At 41.0% G+C, this 20,713-nt stretch overlaps 1 protein-coding gene across 14 annotated transcripts in view; it reads left to right on the top strand.

Annotated features, from left to right (window-relative positions):
- Positions 1–20,713, top strand: part of DLGAP1 (DLG associated protein 1) — an 889,834-nt gene that overhangs the window by 818,167 nt on the left and 50,954 nt on the right. For 10 of the 14 annotated variants that reach the window (XM_078060564.1, XM_078060563.1, XM_078060570.1 and 7 more), the window contains 2 exons: positions 6,920–7,293; positions 17,790–17,881. In XM_078060564.1, coding sequence (XP_077916690.1) covers positions 6,920–7,293; positions 17,790–17,881 — 466 coding nt within the window. The remainder of the gene's footprint in view (positions 1–6,919; positions 7,294–17,789; positions 17,882–20,713) is intronic. The other 4 variants (XM_078060566.1, XM_078060565.1, XM_078060574.1 and 1 more) reach the window with 1 other exon arrangement.

Here is a 20,713-nt window from a genome sequence, read left to right as displayed (position 1 = left end):
TTCCTTTTTTTTGCAGTATTTTTATTTTTATTTTATTTTGAGAGACAGCGCGCACAATAGAGCGGTTGGGAGGGGTGGGAGGGGCAGAGGGAGAGGGGGAGAGAGGAACTTAAGCAGGCTCCTAGCCCAGCGCCGAGCCAGGCCAACTTTTGCAGTATTTTTAAAAGATGCGGCTGGTGCACCCCTTGTTGACCACTCCAAATTTGTTCATTCTCCATGCCTTTGACAGGTTCCTGCAGGGTGCAAAGTACAGTGTTGGGGGCCGGTTGGGGGCATTTTCTCCTGGGAAGCATCACGCTTTACTGGATAAGGTATTTATCTAAGGTTTAATGGGCGGATGAATACAGGTGGTTTGGTGGTAGGAAAAGAGCTGGGATTGAGGCCTCTGAGTTATGCTAACTCCACTACTTAGTAGCTGTGTAAGACAGAGACCTCAGTTACCTGCTCTGAGCCTCAGTCTTACCATCAGACAAATGGGGAGACTAAGAGCTTCCTCTGTCATGAGACCATGTCTATTAAATTCTTAGCACAGTGTGTTACAGAGTAAGGATTCACTCTCTGGTGATTTGATCTAATGGTACTCGTGGAGAGTATGAACTAAAGGGGCACCCTGCTGGCTCAGTTGGTGGAGCACACGACTCTTGATCCCTGCGGTCCTGAGTTCAAGCCTCATGTTGGGTATAGAGCTTAAAAAAATTAAAAAAAAAAAAAAAGTCTGGACTAATGTTCCATTTTATCATCTTTGTTTTCACCTGGGTTTGTGCTTTTACCTGGTGAATGACTCAGGCCAGAACGCTGGTTTGTCTGGCACTTGGTGGGGGAGTCGTCCAGCCTGCACAGCGAATCACGGCGGGGAGCTGACCTCCTATTGTCAGTTCAGCACTTCTCGGCCTACTTGATGCCAAGCAGCAATCTGATTCGCAGCTTTGCCCTGGTCTGGGCCAAAATGCATTCCCAGGATGCCAGAATATTGGTCATTGCTACCAAACATCCGTGTTGGTAACGCTCCCTAACCTCCCTTGGTTTCCTTCTTCAGCTTTTTCACTTCACTCTCAATGGGTCTCTACTTCTCAAATTCTTTTCTAGCTTTTATTAATATTCATAAAACCACAGGAGCTCATTTGAAAGAAATCTTGTCACCTACTTCAGGCTCCCATCACACGGTGGTACAATTTTAATAACTTCCCAGCCAAAAGATGAGCTGGCCTGTGCTTAACACCTCTGGAGACCAAGAAGCTCATTACCTGGCGAGAGCCCCATATTCCTCCTTTGAACAACTGAACTAGAGAATTATTCTTAGTGCCTCTCTGAGCTCTTACCTCGGTGGTTTCCCACTATGCCTTATATAAAACTAGTCCATGCCAACCTCGACACAAGAGGCTTCAAAATCATTGGAAATTCTTCTGTCTTCCTTCTCTTGCAAACTAAACATCCTCTCTCCTTAATCCACTCCTCCTAAGATATGGTTTTTCTTTCCTTGGAGCACTCTGCAATGTCCCCTTAAAGAGAAGAGCCTAGAATGAAATGCAGCACCACAATCCTCTGGTTGTTCTAGATGTCACACTTGTACGCAGACAGACCCTCTTAGAAATAGGCAGCTTTACCTGGTGCTAAAACCACAAGCTTGTATTTGTGCACTGGCCCCTCTATGTCTAAGTTTATGTCCTTCCACATTTCTTTTTTTTTTTCTTTTGGCCTCTTTACATCCTTTTGCTTTCTAAAATAGCCTGTAGTTTCAAGTTACCTCCCTCATATGTTCTTATCCCACATGCATTACCTCTGCCCTTGCCGCTGGATTAGTAAATGTTTCCTGTCAGTGCTTCTCACACTATCTCTGGGGATGGACCAGTTTGTTTGGTGTCCAATCTGCTGCAGATCGATATTTTGGTAAAAATGCAGTAAAATTAATCACTGGATAAAGGAAATTAAAAAAACGAGGCACCCAAAACCAAGCCCTGGTCTTCTTTTTGTTAGATTCAACCAATGAAATAGTCTTTAGAATTGCTGTAAAAGTTTCTAAAAGTTTACTCAATTTTCATGGCATATCTCAACGTACGCTCATCAAATAGTTTGTGACCTGACACCTGTCTGTGGACCACACTTTGACCAGTGCCACGCTATGCATACAGGTGCGCTGGAAGTACTTCACAACTGGCTCTCTCAGGCAGGGGTAGTATTTCCCAATATCCATTGTGTTAAATATTCACACCAAGATCAGTTTCAAGCTATCAATGAAATGTCACTAAACAGAGACCTGGGAAGAGATGTGCAAAATTAGCTAGCAAGCTGATAAAAGCCAGTTCCAGCAACCCCACTCTTAACCCCATTTGATTTTTTTAATCTTCTTTCGAGGGCTTGTAAACTGTTGTTGGCCAGACCAAATTACCCAAATCAAGAGACCTTTGCCCTCCACAGAAACTAGACAGTGGGTTGAGGCGGGCCTTCTCTCTCTGGTGGTCTTCAGCTCAGTAAGTGCAGACCATCTGATACAACTCAGCAAAACCAGGATTGCTCTGACCGTGACTTCTGTGTAGAAGCCAGCCACTACTAAACGCAGACCAACGCAGCTTGCTTTGTGGTTAATAATGTCGGAGGGTAACCTGTTTACATCAAAGAGGTGTTGTTTGACTACTGTACCACTCTATGTATATGTATATTTTGGAATTCTTTTGTTGTCCTTTTGTGGTTTTTATCTGTAGTACTTATGGGCTTGTTGTATTTGAAAGAGTTTCTAAAAAGTAACAAGGAAGTGCTAAATAATTCCTAAACATAGCTTTATGGTATATGACACATTAGCTTAGCCCATCAGAAGGTCTTACTCTTTTTAAGATTTTATTTATTTATTTTAAAGAGAGAAAGAGAGCACCAACGCGAGCAGGGGGAGAAGTAGAAGGAGAGGGCAAAGCAGACTCCACGCTGAGCTCAGTCGGTTGAGCATCCATCCGACTGATGCCCCAGGCAGAATGTATTATTAAGAAGCTAGAACATGTGGGTTTGAGCCTACATCTGTTTTGTGGCCACCTGACACATGTGTGCTCTTGATCACAGAAGATAACCAGAGTGATAAGAAAGTCTAGATTTTTTTTCAGAAAACCTTCACCACTACAGAAAAAAATAATTCCTGGCACAGGTCTTCCTGAGGCTTTCAACACTAGCATTATCTTCCCATGCAAATAGAGACAATATTGAATCGTCGGCTAGAAGCTGAAATAGGATAGGAATTTGTTCTCATTTTTTTTTACTTCTTCTCCTTCTTTTCCTCCTCCCCTCCCCCACCCCTCACCCTCCTCCTTCTTCAATCATTTCTTAACTTGATGTAAAAGCCGGTCTCTGGTCTCTATGCTCTGCAGTATCCTCTGAATCAAAGTGATGCCATCAAAATGTGTAACTCTGCTCTTGCTGACTCTTCTTATAAATAGGAGTCCTTTCGCCAACTTTGAGCTGGGGCAGTAAACCATCGGGATCCAAATAAGGAAAAAAATCAGTTTATTTGAAATGAACACATAATACATCAAGCAAAGGAAAGCAATAATAATGGTTAATATTATTATTATTAGTTTGTTGAATAATTATATGAAAAATTATTACCATATCTTTTCTTTTTAAAGTTCCAATTGAATAAAAGGAGCACTTGCATTTTTTAATCACTGTTTTGAGAATGTTACTCTCAAACAAAAGAAGTGTTTCACTGATGGCATGTAAGCCACTTATTTTCTCTTTCTGTCTTGACCAGACAAGATTTATTTACTTGTGTTTTCATCTCCTTGAACCTCACTCTACTGCACCCCTCTGGGCACTCAGACTCCAGTGGATTCTAAATTATTCATGGTGCTGAATCATGAGAGTAGAATTAGGAAAATAAAAAGATCTTAGGAGAGAAGAAAGAATTTAGCCTGCAAAACCAGGAAAGAGTGATGCTGGGAGAAATTGGGAATTTGGTTGTCCGATTTCTGGAGCAGCCTCGTATGCGAAAGAATTGGGTCATGAGAAGGAAGGGGGTTATGGGAAGTGTGAGTTGTGTCTTGGATGTCCTTTCTTCTCTGGCAGAGGGCATTCTTAAAGATTGGAATTCCTTTTAGATTTCTACTTGATAATTGATGGGTGGTGCTTCTTTGAGTGTAACTCTGATAACTGTGGCAGATTTGTGCCAAGCCCCACACTGCAGTGAAATCTCATAATGAAGCCCCTTGAATCTAACACCATAGCAGGTGATTCCTGTCTTCTGTTGAGCTCCCTTCTTCGAGTGAGGCAATCTCAAATTCTTACCTCTTTTGGGCATTGGGGCTGGGCCAGCCTATTGGGAAAGACATGTCCCCAGGATTCTCCCCGTCCAGTCTAACCCTAGTGGATTTCTAGCATTGCCGCTGCGGTCCTGCAGGTCCCCATTGATCTAAGTACTCAGTTATCCCTACTGATCCAGGAGGGGAGCTGACAACAGCCACCAGATGGCACCAAATTGCAGTTGGCCCTGGGGAGTGTCCCCAAACCCCATCATTACACTGGAAATAATGTGACACCCTCCTTTCTCTATTTCCCATATCACACATCACATCATGGCAAAATTTCTACTGTAAATCACAGCAAAAGAAAGAATACTCTATTTGGCTGCATTGTGCAGTTTTGATTGTCCACACCGAAAGAGGAAACAGGGTGACTAACAAGAAGCCATAAACAACCCCCAAAGATCAGACATTTCTTTGTTAGAATGGGGTATTTCATTTCTTTGGAAAACGAGTGGGCCAAATGTCCTGAGCATCCATTTTCAACAAACTAATGAGTTCTCACTGTAACGACTTGTCTTAAGAGAAGTAATAAAATGATCTGGTTTCACTAGATTTGAAGAGATTGATCCTATCCTACTTATGGTCACTCCTCCTCCCACCCAGTCTGAGCCTCGGCCTCAGCAGGGTTATCCCTTCAAACCTTCCTGGGAAGCAGAAGGCAGCTCCTCAGTAGGTCCGGTGCATGACACTAAACTAAATTGGGTGAGGTGAAAAATCAGCAGTGCATGGGTTTGCATTACTTAGCCTGAGCCTTGGCTGTAGCCTAGTGGGAGAACCTGAGACCAGTGTGGCTCTGCTCCTGGCTCTGCCCCTTGCAGGTGGGCACCATGAGCCTCCACTGCTTGCATTACCTCTGAGGCACCTTAGCTGAAAACTCTAGATGTTGGGCTGGGAATTGCTGAGAGCTCTGTTCAAATTGTTGAAGGATGTATATAGTCCGTGCACTAAGCTTAGGTAGAAGGTTTTCCCCGGGTGAGCCTCGGGCAGTCATTCATCCTAGGTAACTTGAGTGGTGGCTACATTTATATTGTTTACATTACCCCCCACCTCCAGGGCATATATATTCCATCAGGTCATCCCTAGGAAGTAGCAAAATATTTCGGTCCCTATCTCTTTTACGGTTAAGGAAATTACTCCAAATCACAAGCCAGTGGAACCACAGGACAGCATAATAGGATCCTTCTGTTTATTGTTCCTTATAGGACACTTCCTTTGAGTGGCCCCAGGAAACATCCAAATATTAAAGCAAGTTATTTCAATTTAGTGAGATGGTCCCAGTGGCAGCTCAAACGAGAGTTGGGATCGTGTGGTCAGGAGTAGCTGATTTGGTGTAACAGTGACCGCCTGTTGTGAATGGGAAAGGCATGGGGGGTGGGGGCATGTGACGGAAACACAATAGTTTGAATCATTCTTAAGAGGACTTAACAAAAGTCTTTAGAAAGCTGGCAGGGAGTTCACTTGAAAACGTAATCATTCTTTCTGATCTGTATTTTGTACACCATGCTCCACAAATGGAAAGCTGAAAACCAGTGTGTAAATCTTCTTCATATAACCTCAGAGTTGTGATCAGGTAGTTGGAGAGAAGAGCAAAGGCTACTTTAGCCAGAGCCTCTGGGAGGATCTTGACTAAACTGTACAGGTCCAGAAAGGACACCTTTCTGCACAGACCCTGGACCCTGAGTTGATTAAGTAGCCTTGAGGGACAGCATTTTACGGAGTAGGCTCATACAAGCCGATCTCCCACCCCTCCAACCCCCACCACAGATTTAGAAACAAGGGAGACTACACTAGGATACTTTTGTGCAGTATATTCCCTCTAGAATATACTGCTCAGAAATAACAACAAAAAATTTCAGAAAAGAAGTTTATATAGTGAGCATCTATCCGGAGGAAGGAAGGTGGGAAGGAGAGGGGGAGGGAAGGAGAAGAGGAGGGAAGAAGAGGAGGAGGGAAGGAGGGAAGGAAGGAAGGAAGGAAGGAAAAAAGGAAGGAAGGAAGAGGGGGGAGGGGGAAGGGCGCAGGGAAGGGTGGGAGACAAAGACAGGAAGGAAGAGAGGGAGGGATGGGAGGGAGGGAGAAAGAAAGGAAGAAACAGCCCAGGAAGCTGGGACAGCTCTGTGCGCCGCCGTGCCCACCCCCCGGCACTTCCCACTGTGGTTAGGATCAGACCACACTTGCTCACAACCTCTTTGCTTTCTTTCCACCACTGCAATCTTCTCCAGTGAGTTATGTTGTTTAACATTAGCTATATTTCGTATTTTCCTGAGCAGGCAGAGACTACGCTGGGCTTATCTACATGTATATACATTCTCTCTCAGGGTGTACTGCTGCCTGGGAAGATTTCTACAGATGGCTATCTTATGTTAATTCATATTAACTTCCATTTCAGAAACGTCCATCTCAGAGGGTGGTGTTTTCCGGTCTTTTTTCCCCTCAGTCTTGTGGGAGCGTCCCCTCGTAGGAGGCTCAACTATCCCCCCGAAGCAGGGATCTCACTTACTCTATCAACGGGCTTGTTTTCATGCTCAGTGTCTCTTTGTGTTTCATGTGCCCTGATTTCCAGTGGATGTTAGTTACAATACAGAAATTGAAACCCACACAGAAATCACAGTGTCTCTGTTTTCACTGTCTTCCAGTGTCATCTTGCATTACAACATATAAGAAGACACCACCTCCAGTCCCACCCAGAACTACCACGAAACCTTTCATTTCTATCACAGCCCAGAGTAGCACAGAGTCTGCCCAGGATGCCTACATGGATGGACAGGGCCAGCGAGGAGATATTATCAGCCAGTCTGGACTGAGCAACTCCACGGAGAGCCTGGACAGTATGAAGGCTCTGACAGCCGCCATTGAAGCTGCAAATGCCCAGATCCACGGCCCTGCGAGTCAACACATGAGCAACAACCCCGCCGCTGTCACTACCACGACCACCATAGCCACTGTCACTACAGAGGACAGGAAGAAGGATCACTTTAAGAAAAATCGATGTCTCTCTATTGGGATACAGGTAACAGCCTCCCTTTCTGTCCTTTGAAATAGGGACCCCAAAACTCAAGAAATTAAGCACTTTTATTTTTCCAGAAGATTTGCCATCTGGCCATTTTGGGTGATAGGGCCATGTGGGGGACCAGATTTTCAAATGATTGGCACTGGAATTCCTACGTTGTTGAATGTGACTTAAAAATTATGAAGAGATTTTGTCTGTAGGCATTATTAGAGGCTGCTATTTTTGTCCTCTAAACTGAATGTGTGACTCAAAGCATTGGGATAGCTAAACAAACATGAATACAATCACGCACAAAGTGCCCTCAATTCCTGATGCACATTTTGATTCTCAAAAAAGGAGTGGACATCCAAGAATAACCTGGGTTACTGAGCTGTGTTATACTATGTTCGACACTACTGAGTAACCATCTGAGAACAAAAATGTGAATCACTTCTCATACACGTGGGAGTGAGGGGGAGCAAGACCAAAGTGACTGGTAGTGTAGAAAGCAATCACTCACATCACAGCTTCATGAGCAAAGAATGTGCAGTAGTTTCAGCATAATTGTTGGTTATTTAATCATGCATTTCAAAAAATGGTAGATAATTCAGCAGGCTTCTCAGTTCAGCCCAGTGTTTTCTGCTGCTCAAAGATAAGATCAAACTGATTCTTGTTTTTCACATCTGTTCAGCTTGGCTTACCCTGCTAGAAATTTCCTTCTCTCAGTGGAGAAGAGTCATGCCTTTCTCCCTTTTTTGTTGTGCCATATCATGCAGGTGCCCTTTGAATAATAACTTCCTGATGTGGCAGCCAATAAATCTATTCACAATGAACCAACTCTAAGGCACATCTAAAAGCCAGGCGTGGGGTAGGTTTTCACAACGATGATGTATTTTCACAGTGCATTCTGCACAGTGCACTTCTAAAGGGCAATTAAATTTTGTCTAGTAGCAATGAGTCAGATGGTTTTATTTATTTATTTTTAATCTTTTTTTTTTATTTGACAGAGAGAGACACAAGCAGGGGGAGTGGGAGAGGAAGAAGCAGGCTTCCCGCTGAGCAGGGAGCCCGATGCGGGGCTCGATCCCAGCACCTGGGATCATGACCCGAGCCGAAGGCAGACTCTTAATGACTGAGCACCCAGGCGCCCCCAGATGGTTTTATTTTATACATATATAACCTACAGGTTACCATAGCACAAGCTGTCAAGTTTCCTAACAGAACTTGTGGCACTGGTGCCTGGTACTAGAAGACACAGCAGGAGGCACATGCACAAAGCCAGCCTCCACCCCCATGCCCACTCCCACCTCCCCCTAGAAGCTAACTGCTCTCCCAACTGCCCAAGGGATTTGGAGGAGTAGGGAAGAGCAGAGGCCGGTTCTCTGTGCTGTCCAGGTAAATGACGCCATCTTCCTGAGCCTGTTTCCTTAACTATCCCTCACAGAACTATTTTGAGATTGAGTTAGGCATCTGCCTTCTGCTCAGTTCGTGATTCCAGCTTCCTATGGGGGTACAGAATTTCAATTTGGGATGATGAAAAAATTCTGGACGTGGATGATGGTGATGGTAGCACAGTATTGCGAATGTACTCAATACTGGCTGGAACTGTACACTTAGAAGAGGTTAAGATGAAGAATTTTATGTCATGTATATATTACCCATGATAAAAAAAAAAAAATCTACTTTCCTTATCTGGCCCATAGCTGGCACAGGGCCATGTTAGTTTACTTCTACTTCCTTAATGTTCAGTTAAGTTTTTTCTTTATTTTACATTATTTTTCAATAGATAAATATTCCTCTGTCTCAAAATTCGAAAGTTACAAAAAGGTGTTCAGTGACTAGTCTCCCTCCCATTCTTATTTAATAGCCTGTCAGTTCTCCTTGCCGGAGAAAATTAATATAACCAACATTTGCATCTCCGTACAGAGATACTTTGTGCATATTCAAGCAAATATATATTTTAACTTATTCCCCTTTTTTCACCCAGATGTTAGCATATACCTCACCCTATTCTATATCTTGCCTTTTTGCTCTTAATAATAGCATATTTTAAAGATAGTTGTTTGTCAGTCTTACTGTTCATTTTATTTAAAAGCTTCTATATATCCATCTTAATCACCTCCCAGGTCTGCCGGTTGATCTCATAGGTTCTTCTCCAAAGAATTCTTTTTTCTTTTTTTTTTTTGAATAATCTCTACACCCAATGTGGGGTTTGAACTTACAACCCGGAGATCAAGAGTCACAAGCTCTACCAAGCCAGCCAGACGCCTCTTCTCCAAAAAATTCTTACTCAGAATAAAGCATTCATATACATGAAATCCACCTTACATTATTGTCATTTTCACCCAGTCAGATGGAACTACTCTGAAATCCACATGTAATGTTGGGGAGAAAGTTTTGTTTCAGACACCATCCCGCCACTTAAATATCTGAATATTTTAGTGAGTGGAAAAATTGCTCTAACTCTTCCTTCAATCACTGTTCACTACTATAAAAACCATCTGGAAGGACTGAGTACTTTATGTGGTTGTTTCATTTAGCCCCTACAACAACCCTATGGCATAGGTGGTACGATTATCTCTACCCTATAGATGAGAACACAGAGAGGTTGATAACTTGCCCAAGGCCACACATCCTACATTGACAGCCTAGACTGTACCTTGGTGCTTAATGTGACCATGCTATACCACTTCTTTGATGGAGAATAATAAGTAAAAATTCAAAATGCAAAACAGTCATCAAATTTCATTACACTGTAACCCAGTTTAAATCCTAATCCCCAAAATATATAACACTAGGATCTTGAACTCTTTCCCACCCTTTACCTCTTTAGGGTCAGAGTTTCCAAACCTTACCCAACATTTTTAATTTAATCTATGCCTAACAGCTAACATTACAATCATTTACTCTACAACCTGTGTGAGTTTAGGCTAATTACTTAATGGTTCTAGTTTCCTCATCTGGAAATTTACAGTAACAGTCACTATTCCACAGGGTATTTTATTATAGGTTGTAGTAAAAATGGGCTGATACATGGGATACCTGGGTAGCTCAGTCGGTTAGGCATCTGCCTTCTGCTCAGTTCGTGATCTCAAGGTCCTGGGATCAAGCCCCACATTTGGGCTCCCTGCTCAGCAGGGAGTTGCTTCTCCCTCTCCCTGTGCCTCCCCCACCCCTGCTCATTTTCTCTCTCTCTCTCTCTTTCTCAAATAAATAAATAAAATCTTTTTTAAAAATTGACTGATAGAATATATGTAAAGTTCTAAGTGTAGTGGGCTCACTAAATATTAAATCTAGTTATTATTATTACCTTCCTTTAAAATCATAGCCAAACTTGCTGAAATTTTTTTTTTTTTTTTTTTTTATTTGCGAGAGAGAGAATGAGAGAGAGCACGAGAGGGAGGAGGGTCAGAGGGAGAAGCAGACTCCCTGCTGAGCAGGGAGCCCGATGTGGGACTCGATCCCGGGGCTCCAGGATCATGACCTGAGCCGAAGGCAGTCGCTTAACCAACTGAGCCATCCAGGCACCCCAAACTTGCTGAAATTTTATCTGCTAAGGGTTTTCTTAATTTTGTTCAAGACAGAGATAAAATTACTATGCAATTTCTTGAAACATTCTGAAAGTCACTTCACAAATTTAAATATACTATGTAAGAGTGGTGACATTTGTGCATTTTTGTCACAAAGATAAATTTACATACAAAGACTAAAGCTTGGAAGATAAACACTTTGATGCAAAGCAGCTATAGGTTTAGATAGGTGGGGTGGGGCTCGAACTCAGAGTACAAGGTCCTCCATCCACAGAATGCAATGTCCTCCATCCTTGTCCTTGAGACCCATGCATCCTTTCTTTCTCCCTTTCTCTATGCATTGAGGATCATGGTTCTTAAGGGAAATACCTATCATGCATCATTGGGTTAAGTTTCATTGGGTAATTTTGCTACTACCCCATATTGTAAAGCTACAACATCCTACTTTGGCTGACACTCTAAGCCTTTTTCATTGACATGAGTGTAGCCACATGGAACCAGTTAGAATCCCATTCAGGAAAATAGAAACCATGCTCAGTTCTCAAACAGAGACAGTTTGATACACAATGTTGGTTCTACAGGTATGGGAAGGTTGAGAGAGCAATAACGCGATGCACTGAGCCATTACCACTTCTAGGACTAAGGCAGCAAAAAGGGAAAGGTGGGGTTCCCAGAATTGAGATGCTCAGGGGAGAGTCCCCAGTACAGCCAGCCTCGGACCACCACAGCGGGTGTGGTCAGCTGGTGCTGGGATGTCCAAGGGAGCAGCACATCGGTGCATGGGTCAAGAGGGCTAGAAGCTAGAGCACAGCTGCCCTTGTATGCTGGAGCAATGCCCACAGAAGGTGGAAACAGAAAGAAAGTCCCTTCCCTCCTCCCACCTTCCTTTGTTAGAATATAACTGGAAGCTGGCCAGCAACAAAGCCTGGGAAATGTAGTTTGCAGAGTCCTGGCCCCAGTGCCACAGAGCAAATGGGTATAAAATATGGGCCTGGAGCTGCTAGACAATAAGTAAGTCACCAGAAAAAGTCACTTTGTCCAATAAATAAATAAACCATAAGCATGTGTATTAAAAAGCTTGAGATGGCTAGGGTGAATTTGTAGTCTTAGTTCACTTAACTCTTAAGTCTTAGAATACTTAGTTGGCATTCTAGTGGGAACATTTCATGGCACTAAATATGATTCTAGAATATCTTGAAGTATGTATTGTTTATAATATGGTCCAAAATTCAAGTCAACTACTTTATCTGGTGCTTTTTCTGGTGGTCTAGTGCTGGGAGGGTCGGGGAGAGGGTAACTGGTTGCTTCGGATTTAGAGCAAAGTTGTATGTCTTTCTAAAAAGTCAAGGGTCACGTTAAGGTTAATTTGTTTTTCTTAAAATTACAAAATAAGTAGTATATGCATACGGTATTGTCATAAAGGATTCATACAGTATGAAAGGATACAGAACAAAATATGAAATGCCCCCATCTTTCTACTTCTGACTCCTACTCCCTTCCCCGAAGGTAGCAGGGGGTTACACCATCTTTTAGTCTCTCAAGTGTCATTTTTTTTCAAGTACAGATGAGTTTCATGTAGCTTTAGACCTTAACCTCTCCACCTCCGGATATTAGATTGTGACTTCCCTCCATGATCATTGAACTCATGTTGTAGAACAACCTAAAAGAGCTTTAAGCTTGATCTTCACATTACATAAGATGTGGTTGCTTTCTCATTCTTTGAATTAAAAAGAAAAGAAAACTAAGTTATCTGAGATTGCACTCCTAAGATTTACTTATCTGTTTCCTTTAATGCCTATCCAAGTGTACAGAAATACATGTTATGACCCATGTGAAGAGATGAGTCCCACTGCCAAGTTGAGTGAACTATTTCAGAGAATGATACAAACCAAGTGAGTTGTTACTATTAATTAAAAGAGGACCTTGAGAAATAAAAAAGTCACATCATCCCTGATTCATAATCAATGGACTTAAACCAATGAAGTAAAGCCATAGAGGTGGTATTGATAACGAGCCTCTCCTTGGTCTGACTCTAGTCAGGCTGCTCTGAGTTCTCTTCCTGACTGGGCCTTGACTTTTGTACTTGTGTGTCCATGTTTGCATTGCCCAATTTTAGTGAGAATCTAAGTCGGTTTAGCCAGAATGCCCCAGGACTGGTGTCTGGTCACGTTCCTCATCTGATCATGTTCCCCATCCTCCATCATCCCCCAGCTGATGTGCCTGATCACCCTGGCCTGCCTTCAGCAAGGACCCTTTGAGGTCCCCTCTTATCCCTGATTGTCTCCTCTCTGTAATTTTCTACCCACTGACACCCTCCCACCCTGCTCCCTTGGCTGTAAATTCCTACTTTTTCCTGTTGCATTTGGAGTTGAGCCCAAGCCCGCTGTGGTCCCTATGTCTATCACAATAATCCCCCTGAATAAAGTGTACCTTGCCAATTCTTTAACAAGTGTCATGAATAGTTTTTTCTGTAACAGTACTCAGTACATTCAGACTTTGTAAACTTTATTTTGATGTCCTTGAAATCAGAATCAGTGCATATTCAGGAAGAGATTTTTTAGGGGGACTTATCTCAAGTCAAAACTCCTGAGATAATTTTAATGGATTCCAAAAAGAGATATTACAGTCATGGTTTCCAACCATTACACATTAAAACTAGAAATTAATGCTAAGCAAATAACAAAAGCTTACCATCTAAAAATATTAAAAAATATTCTAAATAACATTTGGATGAAGGAGGAAATTCAAGATTATTGTGAAATAAATGACGAGAATCCTATAAATCATCACTATGGGCTGTGGCCCTAGCTGTGATCTCAGAAGAATTCATAGCCCTAAGTTCTTTCATAGTTAAGCAAGAAATATTACAATATAAACAAAACATTCAATTCAAAAAACTATAAATGAACAATAAATTGAAAGGAATTATTAATGATGAAAGTAGAGATAAATGCATTGGAAGACAAAAACAGAGCAACAGCAAAAAAAACTAAAGTAGAATTGATACATTAAACCAAAATTGGTTCTTGGGGAAAAACAAATAAATAATAAGTCTGATTGAGAGGGAAAACACAAATCAATGATATTAGAAATGAGAAAGCCTTTTTTAAAATTATAAAAAAATTCTTGTGACAATTTTATGCTGGTAAATTTTAAGGTCAAAATAAAATAGACATACATGTAAATTAGTAATACTAATGTAAGAGGAAGTATAAAATCTGGGAGGGACACCTGGGTGGCTCTGTTGGTTAAGTATCTGCCATTGGCTCAGGTCATGATCCCAGAGTCCTGGGATGGAGCCCCACATCAGGCTCCCTGCTCCGCGGGAAGCCTGCTTCTCCCTCTCCCACTCCCCCTCCTTGTGTTCCCTCTCTCACGGTGTCTCTGTCAAATAAATAAATAAAATCTTTAAATAAATAAATAAAAATAAATAAAAATAGGGGCGCCTGGGTGGCTCAGATGGTTAAGCGTCTGCCTTCGGCTGGGATTGAGCCCCACATCAGGCTCCTGGCTCAGCAGGGAGCCTGCTTCTCCCTATCCCTCTGCTCTCCCCCTGCTCATGCTCTTTCTCTCTCTGTATCTCTGTGTCTCAAATGAATAAATAAAAAATCTTAAAAAAAAAAATAAAAATAAAAATAAAAATAAAATAATATGTCATTACCAAATAGTGCATGTTACAGAAATTCAAAGTTATTTTAGCTGTAGGGGGGAAAATATGATATCAAGATGCATGCTACGAAATATATTATTGAGGGATGCCTGGGTGGCTTAGTCGGTTAAGTGTCTGCCTTTGGCTCAGGTCATGATCCCAGGGTCCTGGGGTGGGGAGCCTCCTTCTCCCTCTACCTGCTGCTCCCCCTCCTTGTGTGCTCTCTCTCACTCTTGCTCTATCTCTGGCAAATAAATAAAGATAAAGTCTAAAAAAAAAGAAATATAGTATTGAATAAAATTCAGAAGGCATTCCAACTATTAACATGATATTAACATGATATAAGACATCTATAAGAAACCTAATTAAACATATTTAAAAGTGAAATGGTAGAGACATTCCAATTAGATTCAGAAGCTAGATATAGGTGCCTATTTTCACAGATTTGTTCCGTACTATTTGCCCTCATTAGCCAATACACAAAGCAAGAAAGTGACATGTGGTCTAAACATTCCAAAGAAAGAGTAAAATTGCTTTTATTTGTGGATAATATGCATGTCCTCTTAGAAAATCTAATGGAAACCACTGAAAAATTATTAGGATTCACTAGAGTGAAAGAATACAATATAAATACAGAGATATCAGTAATGTTTCTGTATATAATTTTTTTCAAGATTTTATTTATTAATTTGACAGAGAGAGACACACAGAGAGAGAGGGAACACAAGCAGGGGGAGCTGGAGACGGAGAAGTAGGCTCCCCGCTGAGCAGGGAACCCGACGTGGGGCTCAATCCCAGGACCCTGGGATCATGACCTGAGCCGAAGGCAGATGCTTAACGACTGAGCCACGCAGGCACCCCCTGTGTATTTTTTTTTTTTTTAAGATTTTATATATTTATTTGAGAGAGGGAGAATGGGCATGAGAGGGGGTAGGATCAGAAGGAGAAGCGGGCTCCCCGCTGAGCAGGAAGCCCAGTGCGGACTGGATCCTGGGACTCCAGGATCATGACCTGAGCCAAAGGCAGTTGCTTAACCAACCAAGCCACCCAGGCACTCCCCTCTGTATATTATTAATACATAGAAAGTGTAATGGAGCAAAACAAGCCCATTCACATTAGTAACAAAAACTGTAACAGGACTGAGCTTCACAAAGAATATATAACACCTATTTGGAAACAATCTAAAAACTTTCCTTTAAATAAAACATAAGAGATCTGAAAGTGGAAAACTATTCAATTCAATATTCCTGCACAGGAATACTCCATAGTATAAAGATAGCAATTCTCTCAAAAGTTATACATTGAATTAAATTAATAAATTGAAAGAAACACTAATAAAAATTCCAATGTGAGTTTTATCACTAGGTAGAAGCTGGAAGGAGAGAGATTTGACAATTTGTTTTTTTTTTTGTTTTTTTTTTTTTTTTTAAAGATTTTATTTATTTATTTGACAGAGAGAGACACAGCGAGAGAGGGAATACAAGCAGGGGGAATGGGAGAGGGAGAAGCAGGCTTCCCGCGGAGCAGGGAGCCTGATGCGGGACTCGATCCCAGGACGCTGGGATCATGACCTGAGCCGAAGGCAGACGCTTAACGACTGAGCCACCCAGGTGCCCAGATTTGACAATTTGATGTTAAATTTATTTAACATTTATTTAACCCAGGAATTTAAAAAATTACATTAAAAAAAGAATTACAGGAGGAGTCATGCCATAGAAAATACCAAGATTTATTAAAAATTAGATTGGGGGGCACCTGGGTGGCTCAGTCGTTAAGCGTCTGCCTTCAGCTCAGGTCATGATCCCAGGGTCCTGGGATCGAGCCCCGCATCAGGCTCCCTGCTCCGTGGGGAGTCTGCTGTTCCCTCTCTTGCTGTGTCTTTCTCTGTCAAATAAATAAATAAAATCTTAAAAAAAAAAATTAGATTAGGAAAAAAAATGGGAGGAGTAATAAGACCAGAAGATCAGTAGACCAAAAACAAGGCTATATACATGGGAATGTATGGGTGAAGTTTGGTAGAACATAAAGTTGGCATCTCAAATTAAAAAAAATTGAATTAGTTGATAAAAGGAGCCAGATCAATTGATGATCCATGTAGGAAAAAAAATGTTAAATCTCTACTTTGTTTCTTAAGCACAAACATTTCAGGACAGTGGATTTAGGAACTAAATATGGAAAAGAAAAATGACAGCATAAGAGTAAATACTTTTAAAATATGTTCAGGGTAAAGAAGGCTGTTCCAAGCCATACAAAATTCACTATATAGTGATTTTAGGATTCTGAACAATGAAGGATAAAGTTTAAAAAACAAATAATAGGGGCACCAAGCTGGTTCATATTAATAGATGGACAAATGTGCTGCAAAGTTTGAAAGTGATTCTTAAGGGGCTTTATCTTTCTACATTTTATATTTATGTATTTTAATTTCATATAACTTAATTAAATTGCTTTTATTTTTAGAAAAAATAATTTATTAATACACAGAAAAAAGAGGAAAAAATCTAATTGCTCTCCACAGTCATAAGATTTATTTCAAATTTAGGTTTGTCCCATAGGCTATCATTTACATATATATATATATATATATAAAATTTTAAAGATTTTATTTATTTGACAGCAAGAGACACAGCGAGAGAGGGAACACAAGCAGGGGGAGTGAGAGACGGGGAGAAGCAGGCTTCCCGTGGAGCAGGGAGCCCGATGCGGGGCTCGATCCCAGGACCCTGGGATCATGACCTGAGTGGAAGGCAGATGACGCTTAACGACTGAGCCACCCAGGCACCCCTAGGCTATCATTTAAATATAGACACATTTTCTATGTGAGCTGTAGTCTACATAGCTATTTAGGAACCATGGCATGATATTCAAAGTCGATTTCTTAGTTTAAGGGGGAAAAAAATGAAGATACTATATAGTTTATCTTAAAAAGTTAAATCTAAATCTCTCAATATCAACAATTCTAACTACAATAAATGAAATTTCTTCCTTCTTTTGTATTTTGTTATCTGCAAATTCAAAACTTCCAAGAACCCATTTCCATGCAGTGCTCCTTTCTAATATAGTGTTCACAGGTAAGAACATACTCACAAATCTATGGAGCAATCATAGACATTTATCTTAAGAGTGAATAAAGTTTCATTTTACTAAGATCAGCAGAGTCAAAGCACATGCTAACAGTGTAGTGATGGCCTTCATCAATACACAAATATTGAACAAGAAGACTACAAATCACAAAACATTCCAGTAGTACTGCAGATGTTTCTGATAAAATGTGACATTTGTTTTTCAAGCAAGATGACTAAAATTGGGCACCTCTGCCTATTTGGTTATTTCTTCAGGTGGATGATGCTGAAGAGCCTGACAAAACAGGGGAAAATAAAGCACCCAGTAAGTTCCAGTCCGTAGGAGTGCAAGTAGAAGAAGAGAAGTGGTGAGTCCATTTGCATTTGTCCTCTTTCGTCTTGATATTGGCAAGTATGGTACCAGTATTTTCCCCTGACATAAACCTACAAGATTCAGTGATATTTTCCATTAAGTTTGGAAGCATTTAGCTGATTCCCTCCTCTACTTTAATACTGGAAACGACTCAATTTAAGTTTTTGCTAGAATATTAGAGTAAGCACATCACATCCACATACACATAAACACTGTGTGCAGTACTGTTGTGTTGCCAAACCATTCTTCAAAAAACCTTCCCATTTTGGACTGTAGACTTTTTAAGAGAAGAGGACTTATCTTATTCCTATTTTTATTCCTAGCACTTAATTGTGTCTGGTGTTTAGTATGCACTCAATGATGAAGAGGGAAGGAAGGAAGGAAGGAAGGAAGGAAGGAAGGGAAGAAGGAAGGAAGGAAGGAAGAAAAAAAGAAAAGATCTATCATTATCTTGAATCACCAGTTCCTTTAGATTGCTCTTTAAAATAATCCTACTCTAGAGTCTTAATATCTAGACTTGGGAAGTTTAGAGTTTCAGAAACTAGAAGGAACTTCTGAAGTCACTACATTCATTTTATGAATGAGAACTTGATCTAGAGAGGTATGTGAGTTTCTCAATAAAACTGTGAGGTACATGATGGGTAGAACTATGTTTTATTGATAGTAGTACCCCCAGCTTCTAGAACTGTGTTTTCACATACTAAGTATACAATATATATTGGTGAATGAAGTAGAACTGCAGTTAAAGTAGGAGAAAGAGCTCTATATTATAAATCAGAGTATCAGCTCAAGTTTGCCACTCACTTTCTGTGTGTTGATTAGAAGGAATCAGTTGGAGGTCATCCATCCATCCATCTATCTATCCATCCAATAAATATCTACAGACTGCCTCCCACATGCAAGGCTACATGCAACATAAACTGAGTATCTGGAAAAAGGTTATGCATCAGTTTATAGAAGATGTGTAATATCAGAGCCTTCCGGTATTGACACTGCACTTGTATCTAAGAGGTTTTCAATATATGTATATATAATATTTTCTATAATTTCATAAAATTATACAATGTTGGAAGCCCAGAAAATCGACACAACCATTGTGGAAACTAATATGACAAAAGTTGGCAATAGTTATATATGTATCCACACCCAACGACCCAATACACACATTATGGAGCTATCATGAATGAAATTACTCAAAGGAAGGAAACCAATTGCGGGACATTATCTACCATTGTAAAAGAAAAATAATAATTACCAAACGTCAAACATTAAGAGAATATTTTTATAAATTTTAGCACATCACCAAGGTAGAATAAATAGCTATTAAATGTATTTTGTAAAGAAGATACAGAAACATGGAGAAATCGCCATGATACAATGTTAAGTGAAAAAGCTGAATACACAATATCTATGTAGTCCATAAAGATGGACACAAACTGAAATGTAATCTGTAAAGATGGTATGTTTAGGAGTGATTTTTTTTTTTACTCTAAAATATTTACTCACTGTATCTACCTCAAGTTTTAGTAATCATTATTTTCAAGCCAACCCTTCTGATACTTGTTCCTTTAAGTGTTTTGGAAAATTTTTTGAAAATGTTAACATAGGAGACATGAATGACTCATGGTAAGAAAACATATTCTTCCTTTCCCCACCGGCCCAACCTGCTTGTTTTCCTTAATGGTGCGGTGGTTAACAGCATAGGCTCTTGAGCCAGAACACCTAGATTCAAATCCTGGCTCTACCGCATGCCAGGTGGGGCCCTTGATCAAGTTAATAAATAGCTTTGTGCCTTGGTTTCCTTACATGTAGAAAGAGGGATAATAGGTGGTTTCTGGTCCAGCATGCAAGGAATTTAGAAGTTGTCGCTCTGTCCTAAAAAGTAAAAAGGTAACAAACTGAAAAATCAACAACTCTTCCACAATCAGTCAGAGAAGTAAGAGCACAGGGCAAACCCCTGCCCCCAAAATTGGAGAGACAGATATACAGACACAGAAAAAAACAGAGTAGAAACCCACAAGCAAAAACGTCCGTGGGAAGCAGTGCCAGGGCAGGAACACCTAAACTGCACTGACGAGCTGCTAGAGGCTCAGTGAGGACAAGTCTGAGAGTGAAATATTTCAGGGGGACCCAGTAATGGGGGAGAGGGGGTATCTCCATAGTTTTGTGAGTTACCTCCAGGAGGTTACCAAGTCCTCACAGTCAATATCAAAGAAAACTCCCCTGGTGCTTCCAGCAGAGAAAGGAGAAACCATCTTGAAATACGCCAGAGCATTCTAAACAAGATCTGCCCTCAAGAGAAACTATTTCCCCAGAGCCTAACCTGTTGTCTTATCAGAGTCTAAACTACCTGGGGGAAGGGAAGTACCCAACTCCAGCTCCCTCTGGCCTTACATGTGGAAGAAGCAGAACACCCGACCCCTGCCCCCTCTAGCCACACAAGGTGGAGAGAAACTGAAAAGCACTGTTGAAGTTCATGGTCCTGGGGTGCAGGTTTACCAAAAGATCTTCTAATCAATCAGAATGCTTCACCACAGTTCCTTTTACCCAGGACACCATGCCTACTTTTCTTTTTTCTTTTTTTTTCTACTTTTTTTTTTTAAGATTTTATTTATTTATTTGAGAGAGAGAGAGAAAGCACAGAGGGAGAGTGTGAGGGAGAAGCAGGCTCCCCGCTGAGCAGAGAGCCCAATGCGGGACTCGATCCCAGGGCCCCGGGATTACGACCTGAGCGGGAGGCAGACGCTTAACCGACTGAGCCACCCAGGCACCCCCATGCCTACTTTTCAACAATAATTTACAAAGCGTACTAAAAGGTAAAAAGCAC

The sequence above is a fragment of the Halichoerus grypus genome, chromosome 13 (assembly GCF_964656455.1).
Source record: "Halichoerus grypus chromosome 13, mHalGry1.hap1.1, whole genome shotgun sequence".
NCBI lineage: Eukaryota > Metazoa > Chordata > Mammalia > Carnivora > Phocidae > Halichoerus > Halichoerus grypus.
The sequence above is the reverse complement of the archived record's forward strand: the minus strand, read 5'-3'. Positions and strand labels throughout refer to the sequence as shown.